Source organism: Lissotriton helveticus, chromosome 10, assembly GCF_964261635.1.
Source record: "Lissotriton helveticus chromosome 10, aLisHel1.1, whole genome shotgun sequence".
Classification (NCBI taxonomy): domain Eukaryota; kingdom Metazoa; phylum Chordata; class Amphibia; order Caudata; family Salamandridae; genus Lissotriton; species Lissotriton helveticus.
In genome coordinates, this window is record NC_136071.1 from 49996661 (window position 1) to 50013454 (window position 16794).

General features: G+C 41.9%; 1 protein-coding gene across 1 annotated transcript; it reads right to left on the bottom strand.

Annotated features, from left to right (window-relative positions):
* Window positions 1-655: 655 nt before the first annotated feature.
* On the bottom strand, window positions 656-12004 carry LOC144785341 (olfactory receptor 1E2-like). Its single transcript, XM_078664302.1, has 3 exons — window positions 11090-12004; window positions 1713-1739; window positions 656-661 (listed from the first exon to the last, which is right to left on the bottom strand). Exons 1-3 carry the CDS (start codon window positions 12002-12004, stop codon window positions 656-658), a joined length of 948 nt encoding a protein of 315 aa, XP_078520428.1.
* Between the last annotated feature and the right edge of the window lie 4790 nt (window positions 12005-16794).

Genomic DNA, 16794 nt, shown 5'->3' on the forward strand with positions numbered 1-16794 from the left:
TGGAAATGGAAATGCATGCTTTTCCCTCCATTTTCTTCTTGTTTTTTGGTGGAGGTAAACTAGAAACACTTAGGTTCTGATGGAGCACTCACGATGTGCCTAGCAAGTCTGGCCTACCACCCATCACTTTGAAATCAATATACTTGTAAAACATTTATTAAATGTACTATTTGGTCATGTCCAATATTTTTACCCTCTGATCCCTTAAAGTACTAACTCCAAACCTGACCTAGGAAGGTTTTGTGTTTGCTTTCCAGTTTTCATTCATATTAATGTTCAGACAATTGTACTTCAAGATGTGTAATTGGCACCAATTTTCTCAAACTGTCATTTAGGAGAGAATTACCAAATCCTCTATAAAACTGTATTTAAATTGGGGCTTATTTTGGCTAACTTGGTTGATTCAATTTGATTGTGATTTTCCATATGCCACAGCTCATAAGAGCCCATTGCGGGAGAAACTCCAAACCTCCTTACATTTAAATCTTATCAGGTTTTAGCCAAGTTTACTGGCTCAATGTGCTATTACGTGCAGCACTTGATCTTAACGTTCCATTTCCATTTGTTCCATGATGGTAATTTCTATCTCTGCTGTATGGATGTTTTTGAACTATGTTCAGTTGTGGCTTTAAAATGACCCATTTGCCACCCTTTTTCACTCCTGAGAAGGAACAAAAGCATGAAAATGTGTTTTTTGTGGTTTGAAATATCACTGTCAATACAGCACCAGTTTCAAATGCTATCTATTCCAGCCTGCCTCTCCTCTCCCATACACTCCTTTATCTTTTCTGGGGTCCGTGCCCACCAAAATAAAATTTGCTGGATTAGTACTCAGGCTTGATAGCTCCGGATTAAACCCGGAGCGGAGGCCCCTCTGTGTACCCTGCAGGGGGGCCCTTCAAATTTCGTTACGTCACTTACTCAGTGACATCACTGATGACATCTCAAATGACATCACTGATGACATCATCCACATGATCATCTGATGCACCTCCTCATACCCTAATAAAGCCTTTCATACACCCACTCTAAAATACCGACCACCAGTATTGAAACCATAGACAGACCAATAGCAGTTAGTACATACCTACTCAGAGATTCATATGTCTACACACACATCCACCCACTAACCCATACAGTCACTCATACACACAGTCATTCATCTATACAGCCACTGATATATCCACTCATATACCCATATAGACACTGCCACTGACCCAAAGAGTTACTCATACACCTGGTCAGTCATGCAAAGAAACTATCACACATCCATTTCCTTGCTTATACAGTCATACACACACCACCGCACTTATATATATATATACAGATACTAACATGTACTTACTCTCTTAAACAATCACTCATAGAAACAAACACTCTTCCATACAAATATTCTTGCAATTACTCAGTCTCACACATAGTCATTTATATACTCCAACACTCACATATACTGCTTGATGACATATGTAGTTACTCACACATGCACCACTGAGACATCCATTCACTCACCAACACACCCATACACACTCTCACCCACCCATACAGCTGTTTTCATATGTACTCTTGAACCCATACACCCAGTGGAACAACCACTCACATATCTAAGCACAGAGTCACACACACCCCACCCACCCACATAGACACTCAGGCACCCATACAGATACTCACACAACCACTAAATAACCCATATAGACACTCATGTAGGTACTCACCAAGCCATGCAGCCGCTTACACACCAACTAACAGACTAATAAAGAAACTCACACAGTTTAGTCACTAACCCATGCCTTCAGTAGGACACATCTATTCATTCACTTATGCAGTCAGTCACACACCTACTAAATCATCGATTAAGACACTCATACATCCACTCATACTTCAATACACCTTGGCATATATATAGATATATTGGAAGCACCACGCATCAAGCAAAGATACGCATACTGGAACATATGAGAGCTATAAATAATCTAGATGAAGCCTACCCCATTGCTAGACACTTTGCGAAGGAACATAATCGTAACAGGGATCTGTTGTCGTATTTTTGCCTTGATAGTGTCCCAGCTAGCATTAGAGGAGGGGACCGGTTGCAGAAACTCAGGCGACTAGAATCGCGGTACATAATAGATTTGCAGAGTAAAACACCGAATGGTTTGAATATGCATGAAGAACTGGCTGTACATTTGGGATAAGATTTGTTCCTTTATGATATCCTCCATATATTGCGTGATATGCATTAACCACTGGATCGAATGTATGTAAATATATAGCAAAAGAACGAGTTTTATATAGAAGTATTGACTAGTATACTGTATGTGACATCGAATTTTGGACTGAAAAGTTTTGCAGAAAATTGTTTTAGCCCATTGAGGGCGGGATGGTGACATTAAGGCATCACCTGGGACGGGGTGCATTGCAACAGCCCATTCAGGGCGGGATGTTTGAAGATACGTATTCATTTGGATATGGTATTCTCGGGTGCCTTTATGAGGCAGTAATGATATACATGCATAGATGGTTGAATTTGACGTATAAGATTGTTTGTCATTTAAAATGCATGTTCCAATATGGCGCGAGATGTTGTTTGTAGATGCACGATAGTCCTATGTTAATGTCAATGATTTGTCCTACGTGTATAAAATACTAATGGCCGCCGCGCGCTTCTGTAGATCAACTGACGAAAGCCCATGCTGAAACGCGTCTTGATGTGCTGAGTGTTTCCCAATAAAATCGAAGTGGAAACCACCCCTGCGAGTGCTACGTTCCTTATCAGGTAGACTGCCTGAGGATGTTGTGAGCAGAATATATATATATATAAATATATATATCAAGGCTCCAATTTCCAAAAAATGCCCAGCCGGGCTTAGAGGAAAACACAGCACTCACACGGGCAACAGCAGTTTAGCAAGACGGTTTATTCAGAAAAGCAAAGCAGACGCGTTTCGGGAATGGAATCCCTTCGTCAGTGTTGTCATCAAAGCGCCAATAATTACACCCTTATCTATGTTCATGCCAAATGCCGACATCAACAAAGGACTAATGCATTTTCCGAAAAACGGCGCGCCATCTTTGAACGCCTATATTATTTACATTTTTACATTTTATCAACATGGGAAATAAAAATGCATACTATTCGCATCATATTCAAAACGTCAATCAAGACATTAGTGCCTTGGCATCTCAAAATCTCGCCGTGTATCGGCAACAGATATAAGAGACAGTAAAGTCTTAAATAGTCACATATCTGAGGTGAAGTGCAATACAAAGAATGCATTTTTAAAGCGACAAAACGCTTCTCTTATTAATAAATGGTGTGTTTGACCAAATCTTGCCGTGGATCGGCAATTGCAACCTAATATTAGGTTGCTAGATACTCAGTAAAGTGACACAGAAAAAAGCACATAGAAAATAAATCCCATAAAGAACAAATACAAAACATTGCGTTCACTATATACATGTTCAGAATAATACCCAGTTCAATGATCACTGATATTGCGTACAGAATTGTGTGGTTATTTGTGTATTATAGGTCATGTTCTTAGCCCAGGTGAGTAGCAAGTTCTTCCCCTATATTAAGTCCCTTGGGGGCCTTGGTCTCAAGATCTATAATAAATCTAGATTCTAGTCTTCTCAAGACCTGTAATCGATTTCCTCCTCTTGGATTTTCAACCACTTGATCTAAGCAGAAGTAGCGTAGCAGAGTTCTATCACTCTTGTGTTTGATGGCAAAATGCCGTGCTACCGGATAACTGAAGTCTTTATTGGCAATTGCCCGCATATGCTCCAATATTCGAAGTTTAACTGGGTTGATGGTACTACCCACATACCTTAACGAGCATGGACAGACTAAACAGTAGACTGCGTGATCGGTGTGACAGGACATAAATTTGTTAATTTTCTTGCCACCTAGACAACCTGGTACCTCATATGTCAAGGTTCTCTTACTAGCAGAGCAGGCCTTGCATTTCCCACACGGGAAAAAACCTTTTGCATCCTTTAGAGTTCCTAAGCGTTTTTTCTCTGCTGGAAGATAACTGTGAACCATATCATCTCGTAACGATCTTGCCCTTTTGAAGGTAATGGCAGGCACAGCTGGAATGTCTGGACCTATGATTGGGTCCGCTTTCAAGATGTGCCAATGTTTGGACAAGATCGATCTTAGTCTAAATGAATTCGCGGCAAACGGTGTGATCATTCTGAATTGGGCCACTTGTGATTCAATGATCACTTTCTTTTCAAACAGTTTGCTGCGAGGGATCTTTCTGACTCGTTTCAATGTCTCTCGAAGCTGGTTACTATTATAGCCTCTATTTTGGAACCTCTTTATGCTATCGCTAGCTGCTAGTTCGAAATCTTCATTGTTGGTGCAATTCCGCTTTAATCGTAATAATTCACCGTAAGGGATGTTGGCAATCAGTTTCCGGGAGTGGCTACTTGAGGCGTGTAAAACGCTGTTCCCCGCCGTTGGTTTGCGATAAAGTTTGGTGCTGATTTTCCCATCCTGCACACTCACTTCTAAGTCAAGGTAATTGACCTTCTCTTTGCTGATTTCCCCAGTGAATTTAAGGTTGCACTCATTGTTATTAAGCACAGAGATATAATCATTTGCCTCTTCTATAGACCCATTCCACACAAGGAACAGGTCATCAATATACCTGCTCCAAGCCACTATTTTATTGCTCCAGACTGCATTTCCAGGGGCCCAGGCTACCTGCTCCTCCCACCAGCCCACGAATAAATTCGCGTAGCTGGGGGCGAAGCAGGAACCCATCGCAGTCCCAGAACACTGTTGGTATAGGGTGTCCTGAAAGAGAAAAATGTTGTTATACAGACAAAATCTGATAAGTTCCAACAGCATCTTGTTGTGTGATGCAAATCTCAGTTCTCTTTGATTTAGGAAAAATTCCACAGCAATAAGTCCCTTTTCGTGGTCTATACAGGTATAGAGACTTGTAATGTCTAGCGTAATGAGTATGAATGAGGGTTGCCAAACAATAGACTCTATTTTAAATATATATATATATATATAAAAATATATAAATATATATATATATATATATATGTATATATAAAACATATTTTTATACTTTACAGAAACACACATTCACTGGATGATGTCATCAGTGATGTCATTTGAGATGTCATCAGTGAAGTCACTGAGCATGTCATGAGTGCTGTAATATGTAAAGTCATCAGCAGTGCATTGCGGGTGCGCGAGTGATAGCTAGGTCTACTAACTATAACAGCCGAATTTCTATGGTTTTGTACAAGTGAAATCTCCAACTAACTATAACGTCCCTGAAACCTATGTTTTTTTTTAGTGAATATATATAAATACACACACCACAGAGGCAATATATGCAGCAGAGCTTTTAGTGTGTTATACATACAATTGCGGTACACTGTTGTGTTGTGAGTTAAGTCATCATGTGGGGAAGAACAAGCTCTTGACTATTCTTCTGAAGTTGAGATAATTGTCCATGGATCCTATGTTTGTGTGTAGCGGATTCCATAGTTTGGCTGCTGGAACAGAAAAGGATGATTTTTTCTTGTATGCATGAATTTTGAGGCGGGCTGCTGTTCTCGAGCACAAATTCCTTTGTTGTACGCATTTGATAATTTTCTTTCTGATGAAGAGTAATCTGCCATGAATTTGTTTGTGAGTGGTACAATGCAGCTTGAAGAAGGATCTTCTTGAAACTGGTAACCAGTGTAGGGCCCTCAAGGCAGGGGCTAGGTGTGCTTGTGGCTTTACATGTAGTAGCAATCTAGTTGCAGCATTCTCAATTCTCTGTAATCCTCTCATTGTTGATGAAGATGAGTCATGATAAAGACCATTAACGCAATCCAGTTTTGATAGGACAAGAAAGATGGCAGCTTGAATCTTGTGGGGGAATCCTAGAAGCGGGACGATGTGTCACAGTGTTTTTATTGTGATAAAGCATGATTTGGCAACCTGATCCACTTGGGCATTCATTGACAGCTTGCTGTCCATGGTAAATTTAGGTTTTCTTACCCTCTTAGATATCTTTGGTAGTGGCCCTGGATCGTCAGTCCAGTGGCAGAGAGGGTATAGGTTTTCCAACCATTACAGGCAATTATTTCAGTTTTGGAGGCATTATTTTTGAGGTGGGTCCATGTCACCAATTGTTCAGTGGCCCGGATGTAACTGAAGATTTCTGATGTTGAAATGTCCTTTGGGCTTTCCAATTTCAGAAGTATCTGCGTAGTTATGGCAAGTGAAGTCAAAACCATCAATAGATCTGGTAATGATTTTATGTAGACGTAGAAAAGCTTGTTTGAGATGATTGACCCTTGAGGGACTCCTGCTTTAGCGCTGTATGGTTTAGAATGAAATGGAGGAGTATGGATAATATTTTCTCTATTGTGTAGATATGATGCAATCCAAGCAAGAGCTGTGCCCTCTCTTCTGGCTCCCTTAACTCTTTGGATTAATGTTTCATGATCCACTGTGTCAAAGACAGTTGAAAGGTGCAAGAGAAGAAGGGCAGTAACCACATTCTGGTAGACTGCATTTTTAAGAAAATCCCAGATTGTGATTAGAGCTGAGAAAGAATCCAGATTAAAAGTCAGAAAGTATGGAATCGTCTTCAGTGACTTGTGACATTTGGGAGAAGACTGCTCTATACGTGAGTTTGCCCATGAATGGTCAGTTTGCTTTGGGCCTGTAGTTGTCAGGGTCTTGATTGTGCAGGTTGGATTTTTTTTAATAATGAGCATATGTATGCCTTTTTTAGGTCTTCTGGAAAAACTCCAGTTGTTAAGGAGTTACTGATGAGTGTTCTGACTGGAAGGGCCACTGACGTTGTTAAGGTAATGTTCTTGAAGAGTTGGGCATTGGTCAAATCCTAAGAGATCCAGAAATGTGGTTGCTGACAGTTCTTTGCAGGAGCGTAAAGGATGTGTTTACCTTCCCCTTGAGGGTTTCATTGGAAACAGGTCAGGCTGTTGGTTTCTTTGTTGCTTTAGTTGTTTAATGATTTGCCAGTTTGACACAAAACACTTGAGGAAATAGGATTTATAGCTTCTGTGAATTTCGGCTTATGGAATTATTTGTCTTTTATAAAATTCTTCTTTTTTTTATTTTTTTCATTGTAGATTTGTGTATTCTGTTATGTCTGCTTAGGCATAACTTGTCTTGATGGTTGTTTGTTTTGTGCTAGTTTGCCAGTTGTTTTGAAGCTTAACAATTTGTTTTTTTAATCTTTTTGTAATTCTCCCTTCATTGAAGGGTCATGCTTTTTTGTGATACTTATGTTTTCAGAAGAATTAAGAGAACATAAGCTTCCTGGATCAATCCATAGAATGTTTGCACAGAATTTATTGTCACCAGATCTATGTTGGAGATTTGTAGGCTTTCTAATTTCTTTAGATTCAGCTTGTTCCAAGATCGATATGTAGTTGCAGGTCAGATGATTTTAGAAGGAGTGAGTTGTGGTGTCTTGTGTTGGAAGACAACAAGGTAGTGGTCTGACCTCGTGACTGGAGTAATCCTTTGGAAAGTGACTAGGTCTGGTTGGCAAAGCTAATACCCAATGTGTGTCCTGTGATGCGTGTGAGATTGCAAATGATTGGGTAGGCTATGTGTGTATAGGCCAGTGAGGGTGATTCTGAGGTGTGACATATTAGGTCTGTCAAACCATATGTTGAGGTCACCAAGGATGCATAGGTCTGAGTATATTGTATTGTGCCTGGGAATGTTGCACTGTTATGTGGTGGTCTGTGGAGAAATACAAAGTAACATAAAAAGATTACCATAAAGTAGCCCCTTACAAGGATGACCTTAATAGAACAATCATTTATCAGTAGGCAGTCTAAAGAATGTTTTTGTAGATGGTGTAAATTTGTACTGCATGACAGTGAGTTTATTTTTTGAAATAGTGGGTGGTGTACTAGTGTTGGTGGTGTTAACTGTTGCAGGACACCGAACATGTGTTTTTGTCTCTCATTATCTTCCTTCAAAGGGCTTAGAAGACATTGCTTTGGGTGTGCATGTGCGGCTGGAGGTGGTGGTGAGTCGGTTTAAAATTGAGGGATTGGACTGTGGACTTGTGTCTGAAAAGTAGGCTTATCATGTGATTAACAAGGGAATGCAAGGTTCTGAAGAGTGTTGTGGAGTTGCTTTCCTTTGCGCATGTTGAAGGTGGAAGGTGTGTGGTGGAGGGGAGGTGGTGCAGCTTGAGGGTCATATTTTATGGCCCGGAATTCAGCAATGGATGATAGTGATTGTGGATTCAGAATTTGGTCTTTTTGTTGAATGGAGATTGTGAGATAGAGATGGATTTAAATGTATGTTATTTATGTTGGTATTCATAGAAGAGTGGATGCATGTAGGTATGTTTGGATGGTTTGGATTTTTGAATGTGTTAGATTTGGTTCACTTAAAATTCATATGCATATTTTTTTTGTGGGGTAGGATTATCTGGTATTTTGGCAGTGACTTGAAGTGTAGAATTTGAGTATGAAGTACCAGTGAGTTGTGCAGGTTGAAGGAGAAGGGGTACTGAGTGTGAGAGGAGAGTCTCTGTGTAGTGTAATATTGGGTAAACAGGGTTTGATAGATGGTTGCAAGCTGAGTAGGGGGATGATCTTGCCTTATTAGTGGAAGGAAGTTTTGAAAGAGTTGTGTCATTGGTCTTGTGTGACCAGAAGAGGATAGCTGTATGGTAAAGTGGTATGATAGATGGTTGGGTAAAGAGCCCAGAAGTATGGCAAGGGAAATGCTAGGATTCGGCAGAGGGCAGTGAAAGGGGTTTGTTTGGAAAGGATGGGAATTTGTGAGGATGATGGTGTATGTTTTGTTGGTTATTGGTATATATGCAAAATATGTTTTTGGTTATGTTGTAGTACAGAGATGAGGTTTCTCCTGGAGTGGGTGGACGTAGGGGTGGAAAGGTGTGTAGGAGTATAGTATACAACTAGGTGGTTTTTTGTGAGTGAGAGTAGGGTGGATCAACCTTGTTTGTTTGGTAGAAAGAGGTATGTGTTTGTTTTGAGTTTGTGTGCATGTCTCTTCTTTTCAGTTGTTTCCTGTAGTGTGGTTGTAGATTGTAAAACAGGCAACATTTCTGCCCCTCAGTTCTTCCTGGCCCAAACAGGTAATTGCTGTCCTTTCCTTGGTGACCTCAGCACATGGTTGGGATACTGTCAACAGTGGATTCCCAACTTCTCCCTGATGGCTAAGCCTTTGCAGATGTTGACACACAAAGATGTGTCAGATCCGGTACCACTTAGGGAGGTCAGGAGGACCTTCCAATAGAATATATTTGAATTTTGTTGAGATGCTCATGTGCAATAGATTGAGGTAAATTCTGGTTGTGGTGTACATATTTTCCTATTCGGTCGATGCCTTTCCAGCTAAGAGGTGTGACAGTCTCACAGTAGCTAAGCTGTTGTTGAGGGAGCTCATTCCAAGGTTCGGATTCCTAACTATATAGGAGGCGGATCGAGGAACTAATTTTAATAATGTTGTCCTGAAATTCCTATGTGCAGTTTCCGGGTGGAACAGAGACTACATTGCAGTTACAGGCAGGAAGCCTCAAGAATTGTTGAACAGGTCAATGGCACTCTGAAGTCGAGATTGGCAAAGGTGTACTTCAACGTCGCTGAAATGGCCCAATGCATTGCCTCTTTTGCTGATGAGTTTACGTGGTGTTCCTGATAGAAGAACTGGCCTGTCGCCTCATGAGGTTCCTATCGGGTTTGCGAGCTGATTACCTACTGTGCCTTCCAACATGCCTGTGAATATCTCAGATGATTTGGTTCTTGACTTCTGTAAAAGATTTGCTGATATGGTGTGTTCTGTTTCTCATCAGGTTGAAGCAGCGACTGCACCAACATCAGGAGATCTCTGCCACAACCTAAATCCTGGAGGCTGGGTGTCTTTGTTTCCCTTACATCACGCAGCCAGCATGTGATAAGAAGTACCTGGATCCTTTTGAGCTTGTTGACTTTAGGACTTTAGATCTGAAAGCAGGTACAGGTGCATAGACTTTGAGGCACTGCCCAGTAACTTCCATCTAAAAAAAAGATGGCACCTCTCTCCCCTACCTCCCTCTACGATACCTTTAGGGCAGTGAATTAATAGATAATTTAAAGTAAAACACTTTGGGCCTGATTCACAGGGCGCTCTGCACTCATGACAGAGGGCCTGCAGTTGTGGCAGGGGCCCGCAGTCATGGTGGGGGGCCCCCACTCATGGTGGGACATCCGCATTGCAGTTTATCATTGCAGAGGCTCCGCCACAAGTGCGGGCCCCCGCCACAACTTCAGAGGCCCTTTGTTAAATCGAGTACTTATATTCTTACTTCCAAATGCTAAATTTTTGAATCTGTGAATGTTCCCCCACACCTCACATCAGAAACCCGAGACTTTGAATGGAATCACTACCTGACTGCAGAATAACAAGATTGCTGAATTTTCCCCATTCCAAAACCAGAAGCCTAATGTCCTGGACCCCAGAGGGAGCAACAGAAAGTAATCAAAGCTCATCGGATGTTAACTTCTATTCTTGCCGCTGCTCACGTGACATCAGGGCCAGTATTTGCAAGGGTAGGTACAGTGCTAGCAGGAGGAACCCAGTGGTAACTTTAATGATACCTAAATGAGATACTGGAACTGTAGCGTCAATTTCACAAAAACATCATTGTTTTAATTGGCTTACGATACACATAGATAACCATTGACTACAGCATAAATTCATGTATATTTTGACTGTGTGGAAAATATGCATTTTGGGTTGCATTTTAAAAGCTCTTCTATCAAGCTGCTGGACCCATCATCTTTCTTACACAGATATTTTCCTACAGAGCCCTCATTATGTGGGGCTTGTAAATAAAAAGCAACCAAAATCTTGTGGTGAAATCTAGCCCAACATACTCAAATGACCAGGTGAAATCAACCAAGAATTACTGATTCCCAGTTATTCCTTATTACTTAAAGGACCCGCAGGTACACCCCATAAGGTTGGATTTCCCCTATCACTGGTGTTATCAGTACCCTCAGTTTCCGTAACTCTGAGGGATGGGGAAAACTTTTATTGGGCCACTCATTATGAGAGCCTGACCACTTTTTTCATTGCACTTTTGACGTCATTGTTTCTCAGGCTGTAGATGAATGGGTTCAACATGGGCGTCACAATGGTGTACATCACCGTCACCACCATCTCCTGGTCTAGTGCGTTGGCTGAGATTGGGCGGATGTAGGCAAAGAAGATACTTCCAAAGAACAGGGTCACTACAGTGAGGTGGGAGGAGCAGGTGGAGAAGGCCCGCTGCCTCCCTTCTGCTGATTGGATCTTTAGGATTCTGTAGATGATATAAACATAGGAGCCAATGATGAACAAAAAGGGGCTCATGGAGACAAGGGAGCCCTCAATGAAGATCACCCATTCATAAGAGGTGGTGTCGGAGCAGACCAATTTAAGGAGGGGTGGGAGGTCGCAAAAGAAATGTCTGATGAGATTGGAGCCACAGAACTCAAAGTTGGACACAATGCCAATGTGCAGCAAAGAATGCATGTTCATAACGACCCAGGACCCACACACCAAAGATATGCAGAGGCTTCTGGACATCACAGAGGTGTAGCGGAGTGGGTTACAGATGGCAATGTATCGGTCGAAAGCCATGACGGCAAGAAGGTAAGCTTCGGTGCTTCCTGTGCAGAAGAATGCATACAGCTGGGCAAAGCAGCTATGAAAAGGGATTGTTCTGACCTCTGACAGCATATCTTTCAACATCCTGGGGGCAATAGCAGAAGTGAAGCAAATGTCCACAAAAGACAGGTTGCCCAGGAAGAAGTACATAGGGGTATGAAGATGGAGGTCTCTGATAATTACGGCTACAATCAGGGCATTCCCCATAATAGCCGTCAAGTACATGGCAAGGAACAATGCAAAGAGTCCAGCCTGCTGATTTGCGTTGTCCGACAGTCCCAGCAGGACGAAGTACTTCACTGACGTCCAGTTTTTTTCTGTTTGTCTCATGGTTGCATTAGATGCAATCTCCTTTTGGGTGGACTGTCTCTTCCTGCGGGAAGCAATTAGCAGGAGGCAAAGCATTGAATCAAGTCAATGTAGAGAGTAAGTAATAGCAGCATACACACTCAACAACTCATCCTTCTATAGAATAACATGCTTTTCGAAAGAGTCACTCAATGAAGCATAAACAAAAAAGAATTTAAGATACTGGTCTACAGACCTAAGTAGCCTTCCAGTACAAATGTTCTAATCTGTGGCCCCTCTCAATTCCTTCTCAGTCAGCCAGATATAAGATGTCCTCAATAGGTCTGCATCCATGTTGTCTTTTCAGCACTGCTCTTCACTTCTTATGGTACCAAGTGTGAAAGTAGGCAATACTGGCTGGACAAAAGAACTCATTTGAAGACAGCAGGGCTATTGGGGAGGCTTGAGTCTTGATGGAAAGATACAAGATGAGCTGATGGGGACACTTGGCAGGCATGGAGAAGACATGAGACATAGAAGGGGATACAAAGGAGCTTAAAGGAAGACATATAGTGCCATGGGGATGTATCCAGAACCACAGGAGGTTATGGGTGAGATGGTGAGTTAGTTGGGAGACATAGTGAATGAGTGACACGTTACAGATCTTGGGATCCCATGTAACTCGGACAACTGGCAATCCCTGAAAATGAATTGTCTGTTTTCCCTGAACCACAAGAACCAGATATTTTGTCAGGTTCATTGGTTTCTCATTTTTAGGCTTTGTCTGTTAGGAGGATCATAAGGTTTACTTTTAAAGGCTGCTGTGGTGTAGAATTATACTGGTGGCACAGACATAACACATGGTAATGGTCATGTCCAGTCAGTAATATATATTTCGGAAATGAATGGAGGTTTTATTGATGTTAACTTAAATAGTTAGTACACAATTGATAGACCCACAGTTGAATGTTTCTGACCAATAATTCGGGCCCTCTAGATTTCTTTCAAAATAGCAGAGTTACAAAACAAGTGTACTTGGGTACGCTGAATTCAGTGAAAAACCTACATGTTTTGTGGTTATTTAGTTATAAAAGTGCTCCATGTCAGGTGTGCGGTGAAAAATGTACAAACAATGCATTCAGTAAAAGTGGTTGCAGTTTGCACACTGACGGCTTCACTATGCGTTGGTATTTTGTGAACTGATCTGTGTACAAATAGTTTAGTTCACAAACTATCGAATTATAGTGGGTCGGAGTTTGACCTACCTCATGAATATTATTTCAGAGGATATTATTACCAGCAAGGTAACTCTGGTGGCTAATGTACTTGTGTTTTGTCTAGTCACAGTTCTGACTCATTGCACACAGGATAATGTGTAACATTCAAATCACAAAATATTATTTTATGTAGGTGGCTTACTGCTTTTGTCATAGAGATCATTTGGTAAATGCAGTCCACAAAGTTACGATCCTTTTATGAAAGCACAGTGAGCTATCCACCAACAAAAGAGCTGCATGCAAAATGCAGTGAATGGATTAAAGACCTTGATCTTTCAATATGCACAGGTTGCTAAAAAAGGGTTCCTTTGGGTTGTAATACATGTACATGTAGTACATGTGTAGACAGCCCCAGCCAATGAGTTATGTTTTAAATCCTGAGTTTGTGTTATTCGGGATCAAACTCTTTTGACCTATAGTTCCTACCAGTGTGGATGATATGACATCTATAAAATTGTAACCCTTTTTGTCCTATGTAACAATTCCTATACATTGATTTACACATGCATATGATTCATTGTCTCTGTATAATGTGAGGGTGATGCAGAGCACTCTGACACCCTACCTTGCAATAAGTAGCACTGTAAAAGAAATTAAAACAATATGAGAGGGACTTCAGAGAGATGAGAGGCACCATAGGAGGGTCGTAATGTCGGAATATATAGAGAAGGATTTCATGGGGCATCAACAAAATTGGACATCCTGGTCAGAGAAAGGCACTCTCCGTCCACCAGCTCCGCTGTCTGTGCCGCTGACCCTGTTCACCTCTGCCTGGTAGGTGTCCGAGGCCTTCCTCCACCCGCAGGCTCCTGCCTGTGCCTCATCCCTGGTGGTCCAGTGGGAGAGCCTTGCTCTTCTGCTGGTCAGCTGTTGTCTGTCCTGTGTTTGTACCCGTTTTTATGTCTTTTGTTAATAGTACCTGTAAATTGTATTTTCTGTATTCTGCTGTTTTTTTCCTGTTTTTTTCCTGTGTGTACTGTTGGGTACAAGATCTAGAGGAAGGACCGTCCCAACCACCCAGGAGGAGGACTTGTCATCACACACAAAAGCTCCCTCTGACTCATGACCTCCAGCTTGAGCGATAGCCCACTCACCACCACCGAACACCTCCATTTCCAGATCCAGACCAGCGCCAGAATGACCGTAAGAGGGACCCTCACCTACAGACCTCGTGGACCTCAAACTGCATTCACCACCACCATCGCCGACCTCATCGCGCCCCACGCCATCGCCTCCATGGACTAAATGCTCATCGGAGAACTGAATTTCAACCTCAACAACCTCTGTGACCCCAACTCCGCCATCCTCCTAGACAACCTCACCAACTTCAGAGTGAAACAACTCATCACCACCCCCACCTACAAGGCAGGACTCACCCCGACCCCATCTTTGCAGGAGGTAATAACATTCACTTCAGCCACACCATGCAACCCCCATGGTTTGACCACCACTTCGTACACTTCCATGTCAACAAAACCACGCCACCCAAACCTGCCCCCTGCGAAGAAACTGGAGCAAGGTCACAGAGGAGCAGCTCAACTCCACCCTTAAACGCGATGCCCCGACCACCTCAACCGACGCCAACCTCGCAGCCAAAGAACACCACAGATGGATCACCAACTGCGCAGACGAGCTTGCACCCCTATGCCAGAATGGCCACTTTGTTCACGGCCGATGTCCAAGAATCAAGACGCACCTGCAGATGTCTCTAGAAGAACTGCAGAACAGCTAATTTTTGAAAGACCGCACCACCTACAAGAACGCCATGATAGAATACCACCAATGCATCAGATTCACCAAAAGGACCTTCATACAGAACCTAGAAAAGTAAAAAATATAAAATCAGTCATCTATAGAGGCAACTGCAGAATTCTCATAGAATTTCATATTCTCTTATTTCATTCAGCAAGGTGAACAGCTAGTTCTTCATTTGAGTTTAACCCATTCGGAGACTTACATTCAAAATCAATTATATATCTTGACTCCAATTTGCGTAATACCAGTTTTCTGTTGCCACCTCGAATTCCCAAGTCCACCATATCTATAACCACCATCTGTAAAAGATCTACATTCTGGAAGTGATGGTCATAGAAGTGACGTGCTACAGGGTACTGTTGATTGTTATTTTTGATTGCCCTTACATGCTCCATCACTCTCTTTTTGGCTCTATGTTTTGTACTACCCACGTACCACTTGTCACATGGACAGATGAGTACATAGATACAATACATAGAATTACAGGTCAGGGACTTGCGGGTTATGAATTCTCTCCCTGATGTGGGAATGGTGAGAGTATCACAATCTATACTCTTCCGGCATGCCTTGCAATTTTTACAGCATTTGAAGCCAGCCTTTACTTTTCCCGGCTCTTTACTGGTTACCGAGTTGTGGCTTAGATCATCTTTTAGAGATTTACATTTTCTAAATGTGATCTGAGGGTTGGAGTTTAGGTAAGGTTTTAGATGTTGGTCTGTCAAAAGGACATGCCAATGTTTATTAAAAATCCTTTTAATTCCATTGGCCTGTATTGAGAACGTTGTTATAAATCTTACTTTGTTGTCTTCATCACTTATCTGATTGGGATTCAACAGTTCATTCCTAACAGTGGCATCCGCCCTGTTACATGCCTGTTTGATGGTTCTGTTTTTATAACCTCGTTCCCTGAAGCGATTGCACATTATTTCTTTCTCAAGTTCATAAGCAGAGTCTGTGTTGCAGTTCCTCTTTGCCCGTAGCAGTTCCCCGTAGGGTATACTGTCTACTAGGTTCCGAGGATGAGCACTTCGGGCACTTAAAAGACTGTTGCCCGCTGTCTTTTTGCGGTAAAGACTAGTGTTTACAGTGTGTCCATGAATTTCTACTTGAACATCAAGAAATTCAATCGAGGTCTTATAAATGTGCTCTGTGAATACTAGATTCAGTTTGTTGTTATTTAGTTGCCGCACAAATCTTTTTGCTGTTTCTGTATTCCCATTCCAAATCCTAAAAATGTCATCGATGTGCCTAAGCCACAGAACAACCTCGTTGTTGAACTCTTCCAGCTGCATGGACACCTGCTCCTCCCACCAGCCCATGAATAGATTGGCGTAACTGGGGGCGAAGCAGGTGCCCATCGCGGTGCCCTGTGACTGTCGGTACAACGTGTCATCAAAAATAAAAAAGTTGTTAGTGAGACAGAAATGGATCAGTTCTGTCAACATTTTGGAATGGCTGAGAAAAGAAATAGATCTTGTTTTTAAGAAATGCTCATCCGCTATCAGGCCTAGATCATGACGTATACACATATATAAACTACTTACTGTACTATGCCTCATCTATTTTGTATCTTGGAGGTCAGAACGTCGACGCATCACATTGGGTTTGAAACGCATCGACGTTCTGACCTCCAAGATACAAAATAGATGGGGCTTGATAGGAATTAATTAATACACGTGTAACTTATCCAGCTGTTTATGTGTTATTCCTAGTCATAGCACTCTGTGATGAACTACATTGTGTATCTTGTGTTGGTGCCAACAAGTAGGCCAGTGTACCAATCTATTAGTCCACTTGTTT

Bases quoted from the DNA above. Each gene is read 5' to 3' on its own strand.
- LOC144785341 (XM_078664302.1), bottom strand. From the start codon at position 12,004: ATGAGACAAACAGAAAAAAACTGGACGTCAGTGAAGTACTTCGTCCTG. The intron at 1,740-11,089 runs GTGGTCAGGCTC...TTAGTCTGTTAG, and splicing joins TCAAAAGTGCAATGAAAAAA to TTGGTGTGTAAGCGGCTGCA.